This window comes from Orcinus orca, chromosome 1 (genome assembly GCF_937001465.1).
Source record: "Orcinus orca chromosome 1, mOrcOrc1.1, whole genome shotgun sequence".
NCBI classification, from domain to species: Eukaryota; Metazoa; Chordata; class Mammalia; order Artiodactyla; family Delphinidae; genus Orcinus; species Orcinus orca.
Window position 1 is genome coordinate 169,442,725 of NC_064559.1, and position 19,257 is coordinate 169,461,981.

The 19,257-nt window shown below is 40.1% G+C and overlaps 2 protein-coding genes across 4 annotated transcripts in view; one reads left to right on the forward strand and one right to left on the reverse strand.

Annotated features, from left to right (window-relative positions):
* The window catches only part of BTF3L4 (basic transcription factor 3 like 4), a 29,965-nt gene extending 12,961 nt beyond the window's left edge, over positions 1-17,004 (reverse strand). Inside the window, exons 1-3 of the mRNA XM_004273855.4 lie at positions 16,877-17,004; positions 13,581-13,647; positions 9,691-9,804 (exon numbers count right to left, since the gene is read on the reverse strand). Of these exons, the coding sequence (XP_004273903.1) occupies positions 9,691-9,804; positions 13,581-13,634 (168 nt within the window). The 5' untranslated portion in view covers positions 13,635-13,647; positions 16,877-17,004. The remainder of the gene's footprint in view (positions 1-9,690; positions 9,805-13,580; positions 13,648-16,876) is intronic.
* Positions 17,005-17,971: 967 nt separating this feature from the next.
* The window catches only part of TXNDC12 (thioredoxin domain containing 12), a 107,588-nt gene continuing 106,302 nt past the window's right edge, over positions 17,972-19,257 (forward strand). Inside the window, exon 1 of one of the 3 annotated variants that reach the window (XM_004273859.3) lies at positions 17,972-18,326. In XM_004273859.3, the coding sequence (XP_004273907.1) occupies positions 18,230-18,326 (97 nt within the window). In that variant the 5' untranslated portion in view covers positions 17,972-18,229. The remainder of the gene's footprint in view (positions 18,327-19,257) is intronic. The other 2 variants (XM_033435529.2, XM_033435530.2) reach the window with 2 other exon arrangements.

Below are 19,257 nucleotides of genomic sequence, written 5' to 3' on the forward strand. Positions count from 1 at the left end.
AGATTTAAAACAAATGTTGAAGGAACTTCTCTAGGCAGAGAAGAAAAGGTCACAACTAGAAACAAGAGAATTACAAAATGGAAAAGCTTGCCGGTAAAGGCAAACATACAATAAAGCACGATATCATCCACACACAAAGCTAGTAGGGAGTTTAAAAAACAAAAGTAGTAAAATCATCCGTATATACAATAAGCAGTTAAGGGATACACAAAAAATTAGATATAAAATATAATACCAAAAACAACAATCATGAGGGTAGGAGAATACAAATGCAGGGCATCTAAAATGCATTTGAAATTAAGAGATGAGCAACTTAAAACAAGCATGAATATACACACTGTTACACAAAAAGCTCATGGTAACCATAAAACAAAAATCTATAAAAGATATACACACAAAAAAGAAAAAGGAATCCAAACATAACACTAAAGATAGCCATCAAATCACAAGAGAAGAGAACAAAAGAAGGGGAAGAAAATACCTGCAAAAACAAATCCAAAACAATTAACAAAATGGCAATAGGAACATACATATTGATAATTACCTTAAATGTAAACGGACTGAATGCTCCAACCAAAAGACACAGACTGGCTGAATGAATACAAAAACAGGACCCATATATATGCTGCCTACAAGAGACTCCCTTCAGATCAAGAGACCCATACACACTGAAAGTGAGGTACTCCACACCAATGAAAATCAAAAGAAAACTGAAGTAGCAATACTTATGTCAGACAAAATAGACTCTAAAATAAAGACTATTACAAGAGACAAGAAGGACACTACATAACAATCAAAGGATCAATCCAAGAAGATATAACAATTGTAAATATATATGTACCCAACATAAGAGCACCTCAATACACAAGGCAAACGTTAACAGACATAAAAGAGAAACCAACAGTAACACAATAATAGTAGGGGACTTTAACGCCCCACTTACATCAATGGACAGACCATCCAGACAGAAAGTCAATAAGGAAACACAGGCCTTAAGTGACACATTAGACCAGATGGACTTAATATGTATAGAGCATTCCATCTGAAAGCAGCAGAATACATATTCTTTTCAGGTGTACATGGAACATTCTCCAGGACAGATCACATGCTGGGCTACAAAGCAAGCCTCGGTAAATTTAAGAAAACTGAAATCATATCAAGCATCTTTCCCAAACACAACAGTATGAGGTTAGAAATCAACTACAAGGAAAAAAACTGCAAAAAACACAAACACATGGCGGCTAAACAATATGCTACTAAACAATCAATGGATCCCTGAAGAAAGCAAAGAGGAAATCAAAAAATACCTTGATACATGTGAAAACGAAAACATGACAATCCAAAACCTATGGGATGCAGCAAAAGCAGTTCTAAGAGGGAAGTTCATAGAGACACAAGCTTACCTCGGGAAACAAGAAAAATCTCAAATAAATGACCTAACATTACACCTAAAGCAACTAGAGAAAGAAGAACAAACAAAACCCAAAGGCAGCAGAAGGAAAGAAATCATCAAGATCTAAGCAGAAATAAATGAAATAGAGACTAAGAAAACAATAAAAAAGATCAATAAAACTAAAAGCTGGTTCTTTGAAAAGGTAAACAAAATTGATAAACCTTTAGCCAGACTCAGCAAGAAAAAAAGGAAGAGGGCTCACATCCATAAAATCAGAAATGAAAAAGGAGAAGTTACAACCAATACCACAGAAACACAAAGGGCCATAAGAGGCAACAAGCAACTATATGCCAATAAAATGGACAACCTAGAAGAAATGGACAAATTCTTAGAAAGGTACAATCTCCCAAGACTGAACCAGGAAAAAATAGACAATATGAAGAGTCCAATTACCAGTACTGAAATTGAATCAGTAATTTAAAAACTCCCAGTAAACAGAAGTCCAGGACCAGATGGCTTCACAGGTGAATTCTATCAAACATTTAGAGAAGAGTTAAAACATATCCTTCTGGGGCTTCCCTGGTGGCGCAGTGGTTGAGAGTCCGCCTGCCGATGCAGGGGACATGGGTTCGTGCCCCGGTCTGGGAAGATCCCACATGCCGCAGAGCGGCTGGGCCCGTGAGCCATGGCCGCTGAGCCTGCGCGTCCGGAGCCTGTGCTCCGCAACGGGAGAGGCCACAACAGTGAGAGGCCCGCATACCGCAAAAACAAACAAACAAACAAACAAAAAAACATATCCTTCTGAAACTATTCCAAAAAACTGCATAGGAAGGAAAACTTCTGAACTCATTCTATGAGGCCACCATCACCCTGATACCAAAACCAGACAAAGACACCACAAAAAAAGGAAATTACAGGCCAATATCGCTATGATGAACCTAGATGCAAAAATCGTGAACAAAATACTAGCACCTGAATCCAACAATACATTAAAAGGATCATACACCATGATCAAGTAGGATTTATCCCAGGGATGAAAGGATTTTTCAGAATCCACAAATCAATCAGTGTGAGACACCACATTAACAAACTGAAGAGTAAAAAAGCATATGATCATCTCAACAGATGCCAAAAAAGCTTCTGATAAAATTCAACATCCATTTATGATGAAAACTCTCCAGAATGTGGGCATAGAGGGGACTTACCACAACATAATAAAGGCCACATATGACAAACCCATAGCTAACATCATACTCAATGGAGAAAAGCTGAAAGCATTTCCTCTAAGATCAGGAACAAGACAGGGATGCCCACTATCACCATTTTTATTCAGCATAGTTTTGGAAGTCCTAGCCACAGCAATCAGAGAAGAAAAAGAAATAAAAAGAATCCAAATTGGAAAAGAAGTAGTAAAACTGTCACTGTTTTCAGATGACATGATACTATACATAGAAAATCCTAAACATGCCACCAAAAAATTACTAGAGCTCATCAATGAATTTGGTAAAGTTGCAGAATACAAAATTAATGCACAGAAATCTGCGCATTTCTATACACTAACATCAAAATAGCAGAAAGAGAAATTAAGGAAACAATCCCACTTACCTTTGTATCAAAAAGAATAAAATACCTAGGAATAGAGACCTCCCTAGGGAGGCAAAAGACCTGTACTCCGAAAATTATTAAGACGCTGATGAAAGAAACTGAAGACGACAAAAAGCAGATAGAAAGACATACCATGTTCTTGGATTGGAAGAATCGTAATTGTTAAAATGACCATACCACCCAGGGCAATCTACAGATTCAATGCAATCTCTATCAAATTACCAATAGCAGTTTTCATGGAATTGGAACAAAAAATTTAAAAATTTGTATGGAAACACAAAAGATTCTGAAAAGCCAAAACAATCTTGAAAAAGAAGAATGGAGCTGGAGGAATCATGCTCCTTGATTTCAGACTATATTACAAAGCTAGAGCAATAAAACAGTATGAGACTGGCATGGAAACAGACACATAGATCAACAGAACAGAACAGAAAGCCCAGAAATAAAGATATGCATTTATAGTCAATTAATCTATGACAAAGGAGACAAGATACAACGGAGAAAAGACAGTCTCTTCAATAACTTGAGCACGGAAAACTGGACAGTTACATGTAAAAGAATGAAATAAAAACATTCTCTAACAGCATATATAAAAATAAACTCAAAATGGATTAAAGACCTAAACATAAGACCAAATACTATAAAACTCTTAGAGGAAAACGTAGGCAGAACACTTCTTGTATTTTTTGGCCATGCCACGCGGCTTGCGGGATCTTAGTTCCCCGACCAGTGGAAGCACAGAGTCCTAACCACTGGACCGCCAGGGAAGTCCCATATATACTTCAATGTTAAAAAATCGTTAAAAAAAAAAAAGATCTGGGACTTCCCTGGTGGTGCAGTGTTTAAGAATCCGCCTGCCAATGCAGGGGACATGGGTCCGATTCCTGGTCTGGGAAGATCCCACAAGCTGCAGAGCAACTAAGCCTGTGTGCCACAACTACTAAGACTGTGCTCTAGATCCTGCGAGCCATAACTACTGAAGCCCATGCACCTGGAGCCCGCGCTGTGCAACAAGAGAAGCCACTGTAGTGAGAAGCCCGCGCACTGCAATGAAGAGATCCTGCTCGCTGCAACTAGAGAAAGCCCACGCGCAGCAACGAAGAACCAACAAAGCCAAAAAAAAAAAAAAAAAAAAAAAAAGCTCTGCACATAGGGAAAAAAAGGCAAATTTTATGTTATGTTTATTTTACCACACACACAAAAACAGGGAAAAAAAACAAAAAAAGCAGGATATTTAAAGAATGTAAGACTGCTGTGTGATAATAAGTTGAATGGTACACAGTGTTTCTCTTTTACTCTCCTGTATTAAGAGCTGTATACCCATTGACACCTGAGGCTCTAGCTGGAGGAAGAAGGAACCGCAGTAAGGGTCAACAAATAACTTTAGGTTCTCCTTCTGTATAACTGGTTCAAGAAAAATAAGAGCCAAGAAGAGGAAAATATAAACAGTAAAACTTATGTGTACAATTACAAAATTTAAATTCCCAGCCCTAAGCTTTCTCCTGAGCGCCAGCTCTCTATGGCTAACTTCTTGCAAAACAATTCCACCTAGAAAAATCAGTATTGCTTAAACTTAACAGGCCCCAAACAAACTCATCATGGGAGTCAGCATGCTATAGATTATAAATGATGAATAAACACAGTTCCTACTGTCAAGATTCTTACAATCTACTGCAAACAGACTACTTGGTTAATAAGTAATCATACCCTACAATATGAGGCTGTAATAATAAACACATTATAGCAGAGCAATTTAAGCTAAGGGCAGTGGAAGTACAGATAAAGTGTTGATGAATTATGCCTGGAAAGATAGGGAAGGTTTCATGGAGACAGAATCATACCTTAGTTAAGATAGAAGCTGTCCTCTGAATATAATAGTAAAACTCTGTGAAACAACTAGACCATCTGAACCAGAGAAGCAGATTTTTGGCGACATTTCTTATTAAATACATCTGATGAAATCAATTATCTCTGGGAAATGAAACAGATTCTACCTTTTTTTTTTTTTTTTTTTTTTGCGGTACTCAGGCCTCTCACTGTTGTGGCCTCTCCCGTTGTGGAGCACAGGCTCCGGACGCACAGGCTCAGCGGCCATGGCTCACGGGCCCAGCCGCTCCGCGGCATGTGGGATCTTCCCGGACCGGGGCACGAACCCGTGTTCCCTGCATCGGCAGGCGGACTCTCAACCACTGCGCCACCAGGGAAGCCCCAGATCCTACTTTTGATAGATGCATGTTATCATCAGGAGAAGAAAGGTGACAACACGGTCACTACAGTCAACTAGATTACCAAGTAAGAAGCACATCCAAATATCTTCAAATGTCAGAGAACATAAAACATTTTCAGAAATTTAGTTCTGGATTATACTCTCAGAGTTCACATAGGAATTTCTTCCTAAAACCCGGTATTTACTTGGCTTTTTTGTATGAAACAGTCTGACACTCCCCTGCCCCCCGCCCTTTTTTTTTTTTTTTTTGCGGTACGCGGGCCTCTCACTGCTGTGGCCTCTCCCGCTGCGGAGCACAGGCTCCGGATGCACAGGCTCAGCGGCCACGGCTCACGGGCCCAGCCGCTCCGCGTCATGTGGGATCCTCCCGGACCCAGGGCACAAACCCGCCTCCCCTGCATCGGCAGGCGGACCCCCAACCACTGCGCCACCAGGGAAGCCCTCCCCTGCCCCTTTCTGACAGCTTTGGATTTCTGTCTTTGGTAACAGGTAAAAGAAATCTACATATGATTGAATTTATTACCCCAAATTAACAAACTAGGGAACACATAAAAGTCCAGAGAAGCCTCTCTTAATTCAAACAGTCCTTTAGTTTTTAAGTATTTGAAGAGGACATAAATTAAGCTCTAGAAGGGGAAAAAAATTACTGATACTGACAGCCTAGAAACTAAGATTAAAATTTTACTTGGCAGGGCTTCCCTGGTGGCGCAGTGGTTGAGAGTCTGCCTGCTAATGCGGGGGACGCGGGTCCGTGCCCCGGTCTGGGAAGATCCCACATGCCGCGGAGCGGTTGGGCCCGTGAGCCATGGCCGCTGAGCCTGCGCGTCCGGAGCCTGTGCTCCGCAACGGGAGAGGCCACAGCAGTGAGAGGCCCGCGTACCGCAAAAAAATGAAATAAGATAAAATAAAATAAAATTTTACTTAGCAAAAGTGCATTCAATAAGTTTTTGAAACCCAACTCTGATCTCTCTGTTCCAACTCACCAAACCAAGTACCTTCTATTGGTTTGATGTTTTGAAGGTCAAAGTACAGAAAACATAGTAATATTATTTTTGCTTTACAACAATGGTAATGGTATCTTCTCTTTTCAAATGTTTTTATCTGCTTTCCTTAAACTGCCAAAACCCAAAAAGATAGTATCTTCCAGAGTTCAGCACTTTGAAAAAAGCTGAAAACATCCCAAGTTAAAAATAATGAAATTGTAAAATAATCGTTTCTTCTATTCTAAGATGTATATATTTTTTCATATCTTAATGTTTCTGAAAACTGCACACGTTTTCATGTATACATTTAATGTAGTAGTTTCTTTTTTCCTCCTAGAAGCTGTTTTAAACCAAGCGTGTGTCATAATTTTCTTAAAAAAAAAATGAAAAAAATTCTGCTTTAATTACAGTAACACAAAACATAATGTTTGAGGCAAGCCAGATTATACAGTACACTAGATATGCCTAAACAAAATTATTTTAGATCTGCAAAGTGTTACATAAAGTACCAAATATCTTGGTTCTCAAAAAATCAATTTTAGAAAGAGGGAAAGGAAGAAAGCAAATCTTCCCATTTTAGTTTCAAACATTTAGAATGTTACAGCTGTTATCTTACAGTGTTAATATTCTTTATGCATATTTTCTCTGTACAACTAGTCTGTGAGGGTTGGAAGACATCACACACACACACACACACACACACACACACACACACATGGGGGTGGGAGTGCAACAAGAGCATGTACATGCCTATTATGTACCATTAATTTTCTGTGTGACGTTTTGGAGATATGTGTCTCCAAACAAAACTGCACTGGCAATACCAACAAAAAAGAATTAATAATATAGTTTAATACATGCTATAATAAAATTAAATACAGGGCATTATGGAGGCACACAGGAAAGGCGTCTAACCCTTCTTTGCATAAATGTGTATGTGTGCTACCAGGAAGGCTTCTGGGAGGAAATAACACCTACATTAATACCTGAAAAAGTAGAAAAAGCAATGTCCTTGGAAATACTGATGGGGATTTCTTTTATCTATAATGTTAAGTAATGAACTGAACATGGCAGGTGCTCGATAATACAGGATATAAGGCAGGTACTGTCCCTTTCTTTGGGGGGAGTTTGGAAGAACAGAGAGGAAGGAGGGGCAGGAGGAGAGGAAAAGGCCAATAGTGAGTATAAGAAAGTACAACTAAAAAGACCAAAGCAGGATAAATCAATGAATAAAATGAGCTCTGGTTTTGACATACTTAGTTCAAATCTGGAATTCAGCACTTACTAGCTATGTGATCTTGGGCAGATACCTGACTCTCTAAGTCTCAGCTTTCTTATCTGTAACCAGTAACAACCAACCATGAGACACTGTGAAGCTGAAATGGATAATATATATTTGTTTATCTGTCTAGCTGTCTAATTAGTTTCCACACTAGATTTTAAGCTCTAAACGACAGAGACTATGAATAATATCTTATGAATCACTGCCTAGCAAAATGCTTGGCATACAGCAGATGTTCACTACCATTAAAAATTTATTATAATTTCGACGACAAATAAACCATGACCTCAGCACACCATTATAACTAGTTTGATTATATTCTGAAGAGATCAAAGACTGATAACTGACTGGCTTTTTATTTCACTATAAAACACTAAAAGTTTTATTAATTATAAGAACCATAAAGTCTTCCAAATTTGAACAAACCAAACATTTAGACAAGCATGCCCCTGGAAATATTATGCAGTTAAAATCTATACTTCAAGGAGGTGTAAATACAATCTTTTCCTCTCTCTAAAGAAGTGTTTTCAACCAAGGGTGATTTGCCCCCCAGAGAACATGCAATAACGTCTGGAGACATTTTTGGTTGTTGTAACTGGGGATCTAGTGGGTAGAGTCCAGGCATGCTGCCAAACATCCTACAATGTACAGGACAGTTCCCACAGTAAAGAATTATCTGGTTCAAAATGTCAACAGTGTTGAGGTGGGGAGGGGTGGGCATGGAGTCAGAGAGTAGAAAGGTAGGCAAAGATGTAAGACTGCCTGAACACTTATAAGTAGGTTAGGCTTAACATTATCAGAGTTCATGTCCATTATTACAACTTATTCTTTTTTTTTTAATCAAGCTGTGATTTTTTTTTAAACATCTTTATTAGAGTATAATTGCTTTACAATGTTGTGTTAGTTTCTGCTGTATAACAAAGCAAATCAGCTATACTATACATATATTCCCATATCCCCTCCCTTTTGAGTCTCCCTCCCTCCCACCCTCCCTATCCCAACCTCTCTAGGTGGTCACAAAGCACCCAGCTGATCTCCCTGGGCTATGCAGCTGTCAAGCTGTGATTTTTAAAGAGAGGCTTAAATTTGCTTTTTCTCAAATATACCCCAGATAGAGAATGATCTCTCTGAAAATTATTTTAGGTCAATGAAAATATATAAAAGCTTTCAATAGCTCAGGAAAAAAAAAAGCATTTTAAATGCTTAATTTCAAGACTTGCAAATGAAGTTCTAATATTTATCAGAGTAAGAATGCACAGCCACATCAAGCTGAATGGAAAAAAGATACATGTGGCTCACATTTCCTACTGTTTTATCAGTATATTGACTTTGAAAGTACAAAGCAGATTTAAACGATGTGTTCATTCATTCACATATGCATGGTTGAAGGAATATGTAGCACTTTGCCATTTCACTGCCTTTTTTTTGGTACTCTGCTATTTCTTTAATAGTAATCCCCATCACCACATTGTTTCTGATCTATGTTTCACAGCACATGTCCATTAATAATCTACTAAAAATTGTGAGGTGGTGCCACACGAAGTAATGACATAATGAAATCTAACTGATGGCAGTGAAAATTTTAACATTGGTTACTATCAGAAATGGAATCATTAGGTAGAAGTAGGTCTAGATGGTAACAAATCACAAACAGTTGATGTTATTATAATTTTTCTTAAGTACCTTTTGAAATAACATCAATCTTTGGTTTCAGATTTGAGAAAAGTAGTATTATCAAAATATAATAAAATAATTTAAAAATTTAATGAATAATTTTTGAAAGAGGTCTAATAAGAAATCCAATTCATGTAAAGCTATTGCTAGAGCTTGGCTGAGGTAACGCTTTGAGAGACTGTGTATGGGAAAAAAGTTCATCCTACTGGAAAAAATCTTTGGGTTTCTTTATTTCTGTATCATTAGAAAAAAATCTTATTCTACATTAAAATTCAAGAGCGGTTCCATAATTTTGACATATATGCAAATACTTTGAGTCTGAAAAGTATAATGAAGCCCTTAACTGTCTATTAAAATCATTTTTTTTGACAATCATCCAATTTATACAATAAGCAAATTCAATAGCTATAGTCCTTCAGAAAGACAATACCGGATTCATCTAAGCTGATATTTTACAATTGAAAGTGTGGTTAATTATCTGTGAATGTGCTACTTGTCCACATAACAATTTACTAAGTGACCATACCTCTTCAATACCAGCTATATTATTCACAGCCAGTTTTTTTAGAGAACTCTGAAGTTTTTTGTCATCAGCTGTAGCTGTTCTATGTACCACCTTCTTCTTTCTGCGCGCTGTACCCTGAAAGATAACCAAACAGAAATGTTAGCGTGCCATGCATTTGACAACTGCAATCACTTGTCTTCCTTTACATAATATTCTAATATTCTAACATAATATTCATAATATTCACTCAAGAAACTGCCAACTTCGACTCAATAGTGAGGTGGTGCCACACACAGTAATGATATAATGAAGTCTAATGAATGATTAGATGATTAATAAGACTGTCAGCCTAACCCAGATTTTTGAAGGTCAGTTTCTAGCCAATTGTTCTTACTCTTTCCAATATCCAGCCTTTATCATTTTAACATTGTTTCAAGAAAATATGTTTCTAATAAAAAAATTGTTTCTAATAAAAAATAATTTATAATTTCAAGATAATTTAGTGTGCTTTATATCAACTTTCAAACATTATAAGGAATGCTTTCTTTAACAGTGCCTACCACCCCCTGACAATAAAGTCTAAAGATATTTTGAAACTTTGGAGATTATGACATAATTAAGAGTCAAAGGGCTTCCCTGGTGGCACAGTGGTTGAGAGTCTGCCTGCCGATGCAGGGGACATGGGTTCGTGCCCCGGTCCGGGAAAATCCCACATGCCGCAGAGCAGCTAGGCCCGTGAGCCATGGCCGCTGAGCCTGCGTGTCCGGAGCCTGTGCTCCGCAACGGGAGAGGCCACAACAGTGAGAGGCCCGCGTACCGCAAAAAAAAAAAAAAAAAAAAAAGAGTCAAATGCCTATTATGTGAGTGTTCTAGAGTCCTAGAACCCAGGAATGAAAAAGATCAAGTTCTTACTTCAAGGAGCACACATTACAGTGTGAAGGAAAAGTCAATAAACATATAAACAAATTACATCATTTCAAACAGGACAAGGGTATTAAGAAAAAAAATAACATAGTGACAAGAATATCAGATGGGGGTAAAGCACTACTTTATTACAATGTTCAGGGAAGGCCCCTCTGAAGAGGTGACGTATGAGCTGGGATCCATGGGAAGACCTAGGGGAAGAGTGATCCAAGCAGAATGAAACAAGAGTGAACCTTTTATTTCTAGAGAAAGTAGGCCAGTATGGCTAAAGCAGAGTAAACAATGGGAAAGGAGGAGGAAAATGAAATCAGAAAGATCGGTAAGGGCCAGATCATGTGGCCTAGAATCCCATGGGCAGGAGTTGGACTTTATTCCAATTGCAATAGGAAGCCACTGGAAGGTTTTAAGCATGAAAATGACTGGATCTGATTTATAATTTTAAAAGATGACTGAGGTTGCTGTGGAAAATGAACTATAATGAAATCAATCAGGAAGCTACTGTAGCAGTCCTGATGAGAAATGAGGGTTGTGGCAGTGGAGGTGGTGAGAGCTCAGACTGTCAGAAGAACCAACAGGACTTGCTGATGGACTGGATATGGGATATGAGGGAAAAAAGGAATCTAGAATGATGTTTAGAATTTTGACCTGAGCAAATAGGTTGAAAATTATACTATTTACTGAGATAGGAAAAGTTCATTTCTAAATGGATACTTTGAAACTCTACATACATTTTTTCCATTGAAAAACTATTTAAAACAATGAATTAAATTCCTGAGCCAATTAAAAAAAATGTAACCTAAAGCAGGGCTGAAACACTGCCAAGAGCAGTCTATATCTTGAGGCCTAAATCTTTCTGAGACCCGGCAGGAGTAAAGAAAAAGGAAAGGAGGTTTCAATCTCTGGGTAGCTCCTGCAGTATTACTCAGGCAATCAGGCTTATAGAGAGTAGGCAGGAGCCTCAGTCTCAGCAACTCTGGTGGGAGTAGAAGAGAGTCCTGTGGGTAGCAGCAGAGGTTGTAATGAAATCCAGTTAAAGGATGAACTAAGAGTGACTCTTTACATAGATGGCCATTTATTTATGATGTGTTCCTGACTCAGGGATAGCTCAATTGCTTGCTGGATACAACTCAAATGATCCTCACGCACCTCAAAGTCAACATGCCTAAAAGCTTATCAGTCCACCAAACTACTCTTCTTATATTTCCTAAGTTTTGTAGCTCTAAAACCAGAAATTTGGACGTCATCCCAGAATCCTCTCACCCGTTCATCCCCTATATTCTATTGGTCATTAAATTGTGTCATATCCAGTCCCTGAATTTGTGTCCCACATACTACAGCAGTAGCTTCTCGATTGTTCTCCTCTATGCCAAACTTGTTTTATTTCATTTTCCACAATGCTGGCAGCTACCTTTTAAAATGACTGTTATTTCCTTCTTAAAATTCTACAGTAGTTTACTGTTGCTCTTGCCTATAGGATAAAATCTGAATCTCCCTAGTATGGCATACAAAACTATGATCTAACCCTAAATTACCTGGTTGTTTCATTTGCTACCATACTTTATCCATTATTTACTCTAAACTCTAGCTATAACAAACTAAAGCAAGCTGTTCCATTAAGCACCATGCTATCTCAGCATCCTATGGGCCTTAGCATGTGTGAAAACGACAATCCCCCCTTCACCCTACCCACTTATCCTTGCACCTGTTCTTGTTTATTCTTCAAATCTCAGCTCAGTGATGATGTCCTTATCTCTCCTAGGCAGGAGCACCTTGTACTTCATTTTAACATTTACTATTCTGTAGTGGAATTGTATGTCTCTCTTCCAAGCTGAACTGTGTCAAGAGCAGGAAACCTTGACTTATTTATGTACTGTGTGCTTGGCCCACAGTACATTCTCAATAAACCAGCTGAATGAATGTGCTAACTATCTGGTTTAAAATATATAATAGTGATGTGCTGCACTATTCCTGAATATTCGTAGTTTTTGCGTTGGTACATTACATTACACTTGCTGCTACAATGTGACTTGCTGCTACAATGTGACTAGTAGTATTTTGGTTATAGGAATGTGTTATAGGAATGTGTTAATATGACTCCAGAGTCATATAACTGTATCACTATGAAAGAAGGATAAAGTACTAGTTGCTTCTCCCCTTCCCCCTCTCCTGTCCCCATCCCCAGAAACTGTGGTTATCATCAAAGTAAATGACACAGTGGGGCTGCTACATAGTGTCCTACCTACCCCCTCCCTAGGTCTGAGGTAAATACTATTCATGCTTTTCCTTTTACAAAGATTGTATTGGGCAGAGATAAAGGCAGAATATTCTCCTTGAGCCTGAGGCTGGAGCTGAAGGGAATCAAAGATTTTCAGTGTTCAGAACTAGATCATCCTGAGGCTTCAAAGTACATGGGAAAAGAATGCTTATGTTCATATTCACCAACATAGACAAATAGGTAGGAATTTGGGAGGAAAACCTAGCAATGAACAATGTGCCATCAACTTAAGCATGCCCCATTGTACACCTAACTGAAGCAGTAGGGGCATCCAGTCAAGATAACCTTAATATCTGGGATGCCCTGAGGGTGAGTCTAACATAATAGCTGTCATTTATTAAGTGTTTAGTCTGTGCCAGACACCGTTTTAGGTGTTTTAGAAATATTACTCTATCTTTAGAAGCATCTTATATAGGATTGCTTTTGTTTTGCAGGTGCGAAAATGGAAGCTTAATAAGGTTGGTTAACTTGTTCATCTCATATAACCACCAGATGTTAAGAAGACTCAAAGGTGGCTATTTCAATTGCACCATCAGAGAGAGAGATCTTCTAATTAACTATTTTAGATCTAGACAAATTATTTTCAAATTGGAATGTGGTTTAATCTTGATTGTTTAAAAGATTTTAGATTTTCAATGACCACAAATCCAAAATAATGACACTATCTGGTAATAATACATTCTCCTATCAGTTTTTCTTACGCCACACTCACCTTGCCCCCTATCCGGACCTGAGCCTGAAGTTTGGCTAACTTTTCTTGATTCATGCTGTTGGTAAATCTAGGGGGGGAAAAATAAATTTGTTAAAGTCACTGTATTATTTACCAAAACAAAATAACTGTTTATACAACAGTACCTTCTGGTTCACTGAACCTGTAATATGCATCACCACCACAATCATATTGTCTATATTCTTAAAAATATTAATAACTTGTCCTAGCTTCATAAGCCAGACAGTAAAAAATCCAAAATTAAATAATACCAAGAGGGAGCTGAATTTACAAACAGAAAATAGAATGGGATTCAAAGTTACCTATTCGAAGATCCCTCCTTAAAAGCATGATTCAGTACTTTGGCATTCAATAAAACCTAACCAATTATGAAATCTCTGCAAGTCAGTTTTTCCCCCAAAGATTTTCACAGCAGAGAGCTGTTACCAAATTAGCACAACCTTTAAGTAAACATTTTTCTCTCAAATCACATTTTGTATTTCTTTAAACCATAAATAGAAGACAAAAAAAAAAAAAAGAAAAAAAGAGAAAAGCAAAGAAATCTGGACAAAGAAAAAAATACAACAATAGGCTGTGTAGCTGTCAAGATGTGAGGTAGTCACGTCCTCTATTCAAGGTCAGGTGGTATGTTAATAATAGGAAAAGAGAACCAGATTTTCAGACATTCAATGCTTCTGCAGCACTGTCCACGGAGTTCATTCAATACCTTGCACTAATATAATATGTCATACTTGTCAACATATTCTTGCATATAAGGTAGAATGCCTCCTTGCACAATTTGACAAAAACCTATCTCTGCTACATTGATGCTAAATTTTGTGGGGAGGAGGGGAAGAGGAAACTCTTAAAAATAAACTTTTAAAGGCTAATCTTGATTTTGAAAACTCTAAGAGCATTATAAAGTCATGAATCCTACTCTGGTCAGTCCTTTCCTACTAAGGAAAAAAGTTCTTCCGTTTATAATGGGCCATAACATTCCACACTATGTTAACAAATAAAAGCCAATGTTAAAAGTCTTGTTTTACTTGTTCTTGGATCAACAGATCATTACTGAGATATGAGAGAGGGAATAAAGGATAAGGGTGTTGTCAAAACTTTTTGGCTGATTCTCTAAACTCTTTATAATCATCATTCAGATGAAAAAGCTACTGTTTTCTTCATTTCAGAGATGAAAGAGAATCAAAGATTCTATAAGTACTAATCGTTCTGTACTCTGACACTGTACTTAGGCACTAACCTGTATATCTCTCTGCTTTAAGGCCAAAGTCCAGTTCCTAAATAATATTTAGAATTTATGATTTCTCAGTCTTTACTCAGTACTGTATCACAATGCTCAAGCAGCTAAAACACTCTTTCATAGGAGCGAGTGTGATTAGAGTACAAAATCAGGAGACTTAGGTGTGTGGCAATCTCAACTCTGCCACAGACTTAAATCTGCTGATGTAAATCCCAATCTCTACATTCAATATCTACAGAAAAGGACCAATATTCACTACTCTCAAAGGAATGTGGCCACGAAGGTGTACTAACAAAGAGCCTAAGGAATTTTTTACAAAAAAAAGGGGATAAGTGAAAATATTAGAACCAGATACAGGGTAAACCTTTTGGGACTCTTTGGCATTTTGAAGTAACAATCCCCAAGAGAAGAGGTGGAAGCCAAAATAGAGTCCTGACTTGTTTGAAACAAAGCAAGGACAAAATTAACTCTTTGTATCAATGTGTAGACAAGAAAGAACAGAGTCCATTCCAGATAATCAGTATAACAGAAAACTTGTTCCCAAGGAGTACCTCAGAGAAAAAGCATTTTAGGGAGGTTGGAAGCTCAAGGTTGGTAGGGGAGGAAGAAGAGTGGTCCTTTGTCTACTAGCAGGTTGGGGTGCATGGAATTCAAGTAGGAAATTAGATTGGACTCAGTCTATGAGAGAAGAGATTTCAAGCTCAGAATTTGGAATAGACCTCAAAGATCACCTGCTTTAACTCCCTATTCCTCAATCAACCTTCATTTTATTGTACGCATTATTTCTGTCTTGTACATGTGGCCATCTCAAATACTTGCAAGCAGCAGCAGGGTATAAATTATAAATAAATAAAAGTTCACCTCCCTCCCAATTTAATAGATTTGGAAATGAGGGCCCAGAAGAGAGAAGTCACTTCCTAGGCCCAAAAGGAAGAAGTAACTTCCTAAGGCCATATGATTAGTGAGTTCTTCCTTGGGGATCCTAGGATCTTTTAGGCCTTTCCTCAAGGAATCACGAAAAGATGCAAATAATGAGGTTATAATCAACATTTATTGAGTGCCTAAGGTCCAAGCATTATGGTGGGCACCTTCACATACACCATGTTCACAAAGAGATAAAATAATTTCAATCTTTAATCCTGACTTTTTATTTTGTGGGTTACTCTATCTAATAAGAGAGGCACAGGCTTTGGAATCAGAAAGATCAAGTTTCCACCACTTAGGGCTTCAGAACGGTATTTTACTTCTCTGAACTTCTATCCCTTCCGTATTAGAAACAGTGTAACACCACATACTTCACAGAGTTGTTTTAAGAGTTAAAGATTAAGGTATCAAGCACAGGGTATGGCTCACAGCAGATACTCAGAAACTGGTAACTATTGTTACCATTCCCTAAGGGACAGATCTGGTAGAGTGAAAGAACGTGGGAACGGAAGTTGAAACCTCCATTCACGAGCTGTGTAACACTGCCCGTCGGTCAATCATCAACTTCCTGACAGCCTACTATGCACCAGGCAGTGTGATAGGGCTATAAAAATGGGCAAAGCAATGTCTCAGAGAGGGTGGCAGACTTTAAACAAACACTGCCATTACGAGGTGAAGAGCGCTGCAACGGAATTCGGTCTCCAGCGCTCGGGGGCGGGGGCTGCTAGCCTCAGTTTCTCTATCTGTCTAGTGGGAGGATCAAACGAGATGACAGCAGATAGGCTGTATAAAGCTCACAGCATTATTGTTGTGAATAATGAAGAATAACAGGACAGAGGCGGGGGATCACCTGCCTCCTGGGACTGGATCTGGGCGGCAACAGCGCAGGCCCGCTCGCCCACAGAAAGCGGTGGTGCTGGGGACCTTCCCTCAGGTGCCGACCCCCAGCTGCGCCGCCGGTAACCGAGAGGCCAAGCCAGCCGCCTCCGCCCCCACTCGGCGCGCCACAGCGGAAGTGGCAGCCCCAGCAGTTGGCGGGTGTCGGCAGAAAAGGGCGGGGGGAGATCGTGCGCAGCGGCCTAAGGCCGTGGAGTGGCGGGACCGCCGGGGGTCTCACCTGAAGCAAGGAGGGTCCTCCAACACCAGCACGCGGCAAGAGCAAGATGGCTACCTCAGTCGAGACAGAGAAAGACGAAGGCGGCCGCGGCGGCGGGAGTCGGTCCCACGTGACACATCCGTCCCCGCCTCTCTCTCACCAGAGCAACCTATCCCGGGAGCCCATATACGAACTACAAAGCCCAGGCTGCTCTGCGCCTCCCAATAGAAAAGCGGCAGGTGCAGGTGGCCGCGCTGCATCCCGGAGCTTGCAGTCTCCCTGGTGTTCCATTGTGTCCGTGCCTGCAGTTTGTAGGAAGCCTAATAAAAGGGCTGTGTGTATTTTTGTTTGGGTGTCTACTTTTGCCGGATGTCTTTCACTAGGAATTAAGTACGCACTGTCGAACTGAACTAGTGCGGACTCACGAGTGTGCAGACTCAACTAGTCTCCACTCAGGAGACACGGGAAATTTTGACCTGTTTGTTACGCATCAGAGAGGAAAACTGAGAAATACTTAACCCACGAATTTTAAAAACAACAAAAACAAATAGTTTTAACCAGAAGAAGCTTTACACTTTAAGTGCCTGCAGTAACTTATGTCTTGGTGCCCTGAAGAGCTAGGTCAATTTTGCAATGAGAGGTTCCAAGTTTGGTTTTCTCAGAGCTTGCATCAGTTGATTGCATCATCCCTGAGTGGAAGAATTTGGGTTACAAGGAAAAATAAGGTGCAGTGCTTCTTCTCCAGCAGGAAGGGGCATTCTTGCAGGCACGAGACCATGCACCGCAGAACAGACTTACCAGGTCTCTTCGAGACTCGAGCAGGAACCTAAGAATGAAATCCGGTTGTCTGCCTTTTTTTTATTTGCGAAGGGGGAGGGGGGACCCGAAGCCAATGGGCACCCCGCCCACTGTTGGGTGCTGCTGACTTCACAGATCAATAATTTGCGTAGTGAATATTAAGTGAGCGGTTTTTTGGGGGAGGGGCTAGCCCGCAGGCGGACGCAAGCAACGGATGCAAGCAGCAACGGTTCTCCCGAGCCTCCTCCCCACCCCCTACTATCTCGGCCCATCTTTTCTCTCGGTACTCGGTCTGAAAGTCCGGAACCTGGGGAAGCAACTAGCGCTCAAAAGCAGCCCCCGCAGCTTTCTTCGTGATCTGCACCTTTAAACTCTCACTCCGTCCCAAACCGGACCCCGGAGGCACCACCCACATCCGTCTAACATCACTTCCTTCAGGGTTAGAAAAAAAAAAAAAAAAAAAAATCTGGGAACAGGAGCGGAGGGGCTGAGCAGCACTTGGGAAACCGCGCGGACTTTCTGCTAGGACTCGGGCCCTACGTCTGCTCAGCCCCGTGGCTCCGCGCACCTACCATCATGGAGCTGCGGCCTCGTCTCGGAGCCACCTGTTTGCTGGGCTTCAGTTTCCTGCTCCTCGTCACCTCTTCTGATGGACATAATGGGCTTGGAAAGGGTCAGACCGCGTTCTTATCTTAATCTTTACTTATCCTGGGCCCCAGCCCGGGACAACCCTCTTCTTGTTCTAACATGATCCCTTTCGCATTTTATCTCTGTGGCCACGCTAGATTTCTTTTTATCCTCTCGAACTGCTCCTGGAATTTGGGGTGAGGAGTAGCGGGTCTGGGGAATGTTGAGATGGGGAAGTTTTACTTGAGGCCTCCCTGAATTCTTGGGTTGGGGTAAGGAATTTCCCTTATGTTATGAAAAGCATGTTTAAGAGACCAGCATAGTGTCTAGCACTTGGCAGGCCCTCAGGCACCGTTACCTTCCCTCCTGGGAGAAATAGGACCTTTGGGGATCTGTATATTTAGACCCTTGCCCTGGGTCTAAGAGTCCCCTCCTCACCTCTTCTTTTAAGAGCTAGGTTACTGCCTCCTTACCTTGGAGCGAACAGCACCTATATCCTAGGGAGGGGTGACTGGCACAAAAGGAAGGGCCAGATGAAGGGTCAAAGGTGTGATGTTAGAAACCGCAACGAAGAGTAGCCCCCCCGCTCGCCGCAACTAGAGAAAGCCCGCACACAGCAACGAAGACCCAATGCAGCCTATATATATATATATATATGTATATACATATAAAAGGCTCAGTTCATTTTGGGGAAAATGTCTGCCCAACACCCTGGTTGGAATAACCATAGTTATTTGATGGCAAGCTCAGCTTGCAGCTCAATCATACAAGAGCTTTTTCCCTCAAAACAACCAGGGAACTTTGGCGAACAGTAGAAGGTCACCAACAGTTGTTCTTGGTTCCTTGGTGTGGTTCAGTAGGTGTGTCTGAAGAAACTGAGTTTTTCTGAAGAGTGAGGGGGCAGTGGTTATGAATGGAGAATAAGAGGTGTGACCCCCTACTCCATCCATCCCATTACCTACATCTTTATTGGAACT